The sequence below is a fragment of the Nicotiana sylvestris genome, chromosome 12 (genome assembly GCF_000393655.2).
Source record: "Nicotiana sylvestris chromosome 12, ASM39365v2, whole genome shotgun sequence".
Lineage (NCBI taxonomy): Eukaryota > Viridiplantae > Streptophyta > Magnoliopsida > Solanales > Solanaceae > Nicotiana > Nicotiana sylvestris.
In genome coordinates this window covers 91,399,536-91,407,582 of record NC_091068.1, presented here as the reverse complement: position 1 = coordinate 91,407,582, position 8,047 = coordinate 91,399,536, and the positions used below count along the sequence as shown (strand labels likewise).

At 32.3% G+C, this 8,047-nt stretch overlaps 1 protein-coding gene across 1 annotated transcript; it reads right to left on the bottom strand.

Annotated features, from left to right (window-relative positions):
* Positions 1–6,341: 6,341 nt before the first annotated feature.
* LOC104214387 (uncharacterized) lies at positions 6,342–7,241 on the bottom strand. Its single transcript, XM_009764044.1, has one exon. It carries the CDS (start codon positions 7,239–7,241, stop codon positions 6,342–6,344), a length of 900 nt encoding a protein of 299 aa, XP_009762346.1.
* Between the last annotated feature and the right edge of the window lie 806 nt (positions 7,242–8,047).

Below are 8,047 nucleotides of genomic sequence, written 5' to 3'. Positions count from 1 at the left end.
TATTGATTATCATAATTACTCATATGGTAAATTATTTAGTGTATGCACTCAGGAAGGTTTAGCTCTATGTAATGAGATCAAGCTAAACCAACAAATTAAGAAACATCGTCTCACTGAGAGACAACAACTAGGTGAATTCTGTGAACAATTCGCCATTGATATACCGTCCAAAAGAAAGAAATCCCATAAAAAGGATTTCAAAAAGAAGAAGGGTTCGCCGGAAAAACGGCATAAAAAAACCCAAAGAAGAAAGGCTTTTAATAAAGCCAGAAAGGGTTTTATAAAGTCTAAAAACGCTTAGGCCTGTTATAAATGTGGAAGAGTAGGCCATTACGCAAAAGATTGCAAGATCAATGATAAGATCAAAGAACTGGATTTAGATGATCATATCAAAGATTCTTTATGTAAGATTCTTTTGAATTCTTCTCCAGAAATATCTGATACTGATGAAGGATCATCATCAACAAGTGAAGAACTATGGGTCCTTCATGAAGAAAGTTATACTTCATCTTCTGAAGAAGAGCAAGATTCTTGTAATAAGGGACAATGCTCAAATCATTGTTGTAATACTGACGATGAACTTTTTAATATCTACTCCTAATTTAAGGATTTGAAGATTAATGTTTTGTCTAATGAAAATTTGATTGATTTACTAAGGGTTATTAAAGACCCTGAATTAAGGTCTCAGCTAATAGATAAAATTCCTACGAATCCAGAGGCAGGAACAGAGGTAGATGAAATTCCATCTCAAAAAGGACCTTACACCATGTCTGAAATCAGAAAAATGGTGAAAAATAAGTCCTAGCCTGAAAGTCTTGCTACTGTCCAAGATTTAAGTAATGAGATAAGTTATCTCAAGAAAGAAATCTTGGAATTAAAAGCTTCAAATGTAGCTTTAGATGAAAGAGTTTTCAAATTAGAAAATTCTGGGGTAATTAATACAGATCCCAGCATTAAGATTACTGAAATAGATAATATTGCTAGTACTTCAGAAGAAAATACTGCTAGTATTTTATTGACAGTAATGGATTTTCCTGGAGATGAATTTTTAGAAAAATTATAATATTTTATCACTCAAAAGTTTTTAATAAAAATAACTCTTTTAATTGATTACAATTTCAAAAAAGAGTTTGTTGCTCTATTTGATAGTGGAGCAGATTTAAATTGTGTAAAAGAAGGAGTTATTCCCGCCAGATATTTTCATACAACCACTCACCGTTTAAAAAATGCTAGTGGTGGTGCAATGGGTATTTCATATAAATTACCTAAAGCTTATATTTGCCAACAAGACACATGCATTCCTGAGAGTTTTGTTTTGGTAAAAGACATTCAACAAGAAGTAATACTTGTTGTCCCATTTTTCATCAAATTAATGCCCTTTTTATATTGGGATACAAAACGTTTCACTGGTACCTATAATGGTAAGAGTATCACTTTTGAGTTTATAACTGAGCCAGTCCAAAGATTTTTAAATGAGATTATTTCTAATAATATTTCTTCAAAAATTAATCAAATTGAGTTTTTGAAGAATGAAATTTGTTCATTACAATTGGACAGGATTTTAAAAATCCTAACTTAGCAGAAAAAATCAATTTTCTCAAAAATTAATTTTCTACTTCTATTTGCGATGACCATCCGAATCAATTTTGGAGTAGAAAAAAGCATATTATAAGTCTTCAATATGAAGAAGACTTTTCTGAGGATAATATCCCTACCAAGGCTCGACCTTGTCAAATGAACTCTGAGTATTTGGAGTTATGCAAAAAGAAAATTGATTCTCTACAGCAAAAGGGTTTAATTAGACCCTCAAGATCTAAATGGTCTTGTACTGCTTTTTATGTAAATAAGCATGCTGAGCAGGAACGATGAGTTCCTAGATTAGTAATAAATTATAAACCCCTTAATAAGGTGTTAAAATGGATTAGATATCCTATCCCCAATAAAAAGGATTTACTGGATAGACTTCATGATGCCATTATATTTTCAAAATTTGATTTAAAATCAGGTTATTGGCAGATTCAGATATTTGAATCAGATAGATATAAAACTGCTTTTAATGTGCCAATGGACCAATATGAATGGAATGTTATGCCGTTTGGTTTGAAAAATACTCCCTCTGAATTTCAAAAAATTATGAATGATATTTTCCTTCCTTATACAGATTTTATAATAGTTTATATTGATGATATTCTAGTATTTTCAAAAAATCTAGAAGCTCATTTCATACATTTAGACTTATTCAAAAAGATTATTATTCAAAATGGTTTAGTTATATCAAAACCAAAAATGATGATTTTCCAAACTTCTATAAGATTTTTGGGTCATAACATTGAGAAGGGGAGGATTATTCCAATAAATAGAAGTATTGAATTTGCTTCTAAATTTCCTGATATAATTACGGATAAAACCCGACTTCAGAGATTTCTAGGAAGTTTAAATTACATTTCTCCTTTTATAAAGGACATTGCTAAAGATACTGCTATTCTTTATGAAATATTAAAGAAGAACCCCAAAGCTTGGACTGACAGTCATACTGAAGCAGTTAAGAGAATTAAAATAAAGTTTAATAACCTTCCATGTTTAACTCTCGCCAATCCTAATTGGGCAAATATTGTGGAAACTGATGCCTCTCGTATTGGTTATGGAGGAATATTAAAACAATGTTCTCCCATAGATAAACAAGAATATCTTGTTCAGTTTTATTCTGGTAAATGTAATAATTCCTAGAAAATTATGCAACTGTAGCTAAAGAAATTCTTGCTATTGTCAAATGTGTTATGAAATTTCAAACTGATTTATATAATAAAAAATTTCTTATTAAGACTGACTGTCAAGCGACAAAGTTTATCTTTAATAAAGATTTTAAACATGATGTTTCTAAACAAATGTTTGCAATGTGGCAAGCTTTATTAGCCCCTTTTGATTTTGAAATAATATATAAAAAAGGGTCTGATAATACCCTTCCTGACTTTCTTACAAGAGAATATTTGAACTCATAGTTCTTTATTTTGTGTTACAGATTATGAGGCCTACATATAGACCTCCTCGAGGAAAAGGAAGAGGAAGGGCATCTGCCGAATGCAGAGGGAATAATATTCTCGCCCAAATGGGAAGCCAAAAATTAATTGCTGCTAATATAGCAGGAGGTAATACAGATCATCCTTTATATAAAGAATTTATGAATTTTATACAATCCAAAAAAGATGAGAGTACATCATCTGATGTACCAACTTATTCCTCAGTTATATCAGAGGATAGCAATGAAAACCTTGAGGTTTATAACCGAAAGGATACAAAAGAGTTAATAATTCTTTTGGAATAATCCGACCTTAAATGGAAGGATAACCCATGGAAATTAATGACCAGATACTTTGATACAGTGTCATACGCTACTCCTGCTTATAAATACAGGATGCACTATGAGATTATACTCTCAACGATAGGATCAGCTGAAATTAAGCATTTTTATCCTGCCAATACCAAGAAAACTTATAGTTTTTCAAAGATTATTATCAAAAAGGTTATACCTACAGATGAATGGGGTATGAGTACTCTTAAGGATCGAGAATATACTCATCCTGATCAGAAAGTCTCAGTTAAATTTAATTATTGGGACTATGTTGAAAGTTTTAATAAAACTTTCCTCTATGAGAATCCTAATAGGAAACACTCATGGTTCATTAAGTTATGTTCTAATATGAATAGTCAACAAATTCCAAATTGGTTCTTTAGATGGTGGAAGTCATATGGTCCATCATTAGAAATACTTCCTCCTCTATTTAAGAGTTTATATACTCAATGGGTAGATATATCTCCAATGATTATTTCATTACAAAAAGATAATATCTTTTACGATGGAATTGCCGCTATATATTTTTTTATAGAATTTTCTATCCCTTGGATTATGAAATGGGATGTAGAAGTTGGTATACCAATGAAGGAGTTCCTTGCCTCCAAAGAATTTTTTATAACAAATTTTGGACAAAGTTATTTCAAACAAACCAGCAGAGAAAATTATTTGGTGAAAAATTAATTCAACAAATTAAAGACAAAATTGATGTATATGTCAAACAAGAAAGGACAAATATCAATGAAGGAGAAATCAGCCCTTTTCAACAGGTTACCAAAAAACTCCAAATGAAAAAGGGAGCCATATCCAAAAAAGAAATCCTCGCTGCATACTTCGAGGAAATAAAGAAGGATCTTGCAAAAAAATTTGAAGCAAGAATATGGGATGATATATCTATGACCTCAATAGCAACTGCTTCAGATGAAGGAGTATGTGTAGCAGGAGAAGCACAGAGTACTTCTGATACAGAAGTAAACATGGAAGAAATTGAAGATGTTCTTTCAAAATTGAAGGAAATCACAGAAGAATGTTCTGTAAGGATAAACGACAAAGGGAAAGATAAGACATGAAGGATAAGAAGGCCCCATACAATGAATTATTTGGGTAATAAAAACAACTTTAATAAAGTAAAAGGTCCCTCCATTATTGAAGGGAATTTGCTTTTATAAAGCAATCTGTCCGTTTGTAATTATAGACTTTATCTTTTTATCTTGTCGGCCACACCTGTAATTATTTTGTCGGCCAATTCTACTTTTTAGTTTTGTTTGTTTGTAGACTGATCCATTATTTAAGGATCATTTTTCATTCTCTAGATGCAGGCATTAGAAAAAGCATTAGCTCTGCCTTCTCTCTAGTTTCTCTCTCCACTTGTAAAGAACTTTTCTGTAATATTTCCTATTTTAAAATAAAATCAAAAAAGGTTGCCTGGATTCAACCAAAGGTCTCTGGTCTGGTACTGTTCTTCTCCTTCCCTCTTCTATTGTTGCAAGTACTGTTAGCCTAAATGATAGGCTAAACATGTAAGTGTTAAACTTGGTTTTCGAAGGTTATTTACTATACATGCTTGGTAGTTAGGAGTTTACTGTGTCAACCCGATGGGGTTGTGGGTTAAGAACTATATAGACCAGGCAGTTACCAATCTCGACAGTAGAACTTGGTTAGGCCAACCTAACCGGTGGGGCTCGTAAACCCGTTTAGGCAGGTGGCCGTTGAAGGGTTGTGAGGAGCCTCGTGGTTTAAGGTTTACTGTAGAGTTTAGTAGCTGGCCAGGACTGGTGTTCTTGTAATTCTTTTCCTGAGACCTATTCGGAAGCGATCCTGTACCCCCCTTGGTATCACTTATAATATGCCCTTTCCTACTCCAAAATTGATTCGGATGGTCACCACAAATAGAAGTAGAAAATTGATTTTTGAGAAAATTGATTTTTTCTGCTAACTTAGGATTTTATAAATCCTGTCCAATTGTAATGGAACAAATTTCATTCTTCAAAAACTCAATTTGATTAATTTTTGAAGAAATATTATTAGAAATAATCTCATTTAAAAATCTTTGGATTGACTCAGTTATAAACTCAAAAGTGATACTCTTACCATTATAGGTACCAGTGAAACGTTTTGTATCCCAATATAAAAAGGGAATTAAATTGATGAAAAATGGGACACCAAGTATTACTTCTTGTTGAATGTCTTTTACCAAAACAAAACTCTCAGGAATGCATGTGTCTTGTTGGCAAATATAAGCTTTAGGTAATTTATATGAAATACCCATAGCACCACCACTAGCATTTTTTAAACGGTGAGTGGTTGTATGAAAATATCTGGGGGGAATAACTCCTTCTTTTACACAATTTAAATCTGCTCCACTATCAAATAGAGCAACAAACTCTTTTTTAAAATTGTAATCAATTAAAAGAGTTATTTTTATTAAAAACTTTTGAGTGATAAAATATTGTAATTTTTCTAAAAATTCATCTTCAGGAAAATCCATTACTGTCAATAAAGTACTAGCAGTATTTTCTTCTGAAGTACTAGCAATATTATGTATTTCAGTAATCTTAATGCTGGGATCTGTATTAATTACCCCAGAATTTTCTAATTTGAAAACTCTTTCATCTAAAGCTACATTTGAAGCTTTTAATTCCGAGATTTCTTTCTTAAGATAACTTATCTCATTACTTAAATCTTGGACAGTAGCAAGACTTTCAGGATGAGAGTTATTTTTCACCATTTTTCTGATTTCAGACATGGTGTATGGTCCTTTTTGAGATGGAATTTCTTCCACCTCTGTTCCTACCTATGGATTCGTAGGAATTTTATCTATTAGCCGGGACCTTAATTCAGGGTCTTTAATAACCCTTAGTAAATCAATCAAATTGTCATTAAACAAAACATTAATCTTTAAATCCCTAAATTGGGAGTAGATATTAAAAAGTTCATCGCCTGTATTACAACAATGATTTGAGCATTGTCCCTTATTACAGGAATCTTGCTCTTATTCAGAAGATGAAGTATAACATTCTTTAAGAAGGACCCTTAGGTCTTCACTTGTTGATGATGATCCTTCATCAGTATCAGATATTTCTGGAGAAGATTTCAAAAGAATCTTACATAAAGAATCTTTGATATGATCATCTAAATCCAGGTCTTTGATCTTATCTTTGATCTTGCAATCTTTTGCGTAATGGCCTACTCTTCCACATTTATAACAGGCCTGAGGGTTTTTAGACTTTATAAAAACCTTTCTTGCTTTATGAAAAGCCTTTCTTCTTTGGGTTTTTTCATGCCGTTTTTCCGGCGAACCCTTCTTCTTTTTGAAATCCTTTTTATGGGATTTCTTTCTTTTGGATGGTATATCAATGGTGAATTGTTCATAGAATTCACCTAGTTGTTGTCTCTCAGTGAGACGATGTTTCTTAATTTGTTGGTTTAGCTTGATCTCATTACACAGAGCTAAACCTTCCTGAGTGCATACACTAAATAATTTACCATATGAGTAATTATTATAATCAATACTCATTCCATTACTTCTAAGGACTTTTCGAATCCTTTCAGCAAATAAAGGCGGGAGTCCATCTATGAACTTAGACTTCCAATGAGTACTATTACTCTCTGGTAATTCCATCACTCTGGATAAGAAAACATCTTTATACCATATAAAAGATGTGAGGGTTTTACACCTCAAATTCTGGAGCATTGTTCTAATGATCTCACTATTATCAGACCATCTTCCAGAAAAGTGTTCAATGATATTCATGACTAAAGAATAGACTGAGTTTTGAACAATCTTATCATCTCCAGTCTTGGTTGCATGCCTTATTTGAAAGCGCTGGTCTTGGGTGAGATAATTATCCCACCAGCCTTTCAGTTGACCAGTAAATCCAGCAATAATCATTTCTGCTATTGTTCTATCTGTATTTTATTAACTTTACAGATAGTATTATACATCGGCATCCTATGTACTGTCGCATAGATTTATCTTTCAGAAAGACCATCTATATTCCATTCATAGATATCTGACCCACCGTAACCTTGGTGGTAGTGGTCATTGTCCTGTTCCTCTATTAGGACATCTTGAGGAGTTGGTCTTGGATAGTAAAACATTCTTTGGTATGGTTTTCGAGCATACTTTTCAGAGATTTTATTAATCTCGTCATCTACTCTCACATTGCTGGTAGATGCATGCTCTAAACTTAGAGGACTATCTCTAAATTCACCTAACTTCTTAACAAGAAGTTCTTCAATATTTTCTAGACTTACATCATCCAGACTTTTTAATTTAAAGTCTTTTACCTCAGGAGGTGGTTGGATATTAGTAGTAGAGATCTTCTCTTTACCTTTAGTGTCCTTTTGTTGGATTTTTTGGACTTCTGCTATAAGCTTGTCCAATTTCTCATGGATCTTAGTGACCTGTTCACCCAGAATACTCACATACATGGTAGTATAATTGTTCTGAGTAAGCATAGTATTCAAATTCTTTGTAGTTATTGCAGCAACATCATTTTCAAATATTTTTGAAAAAGCAGTGCAGTAAATATCTTTATCCTTTTCCCCTATATGAAAAGATTGTTGGGGTGGAAAAAAAGAATTGACAATATTTCCATTTGTGAGCGTACAATCTCTTTCTAACATGGAAATATAGTTATAAACATGTTTAGACCTAAACCATGGAACAAAAGCAATGATTTTATTTTTATTGCT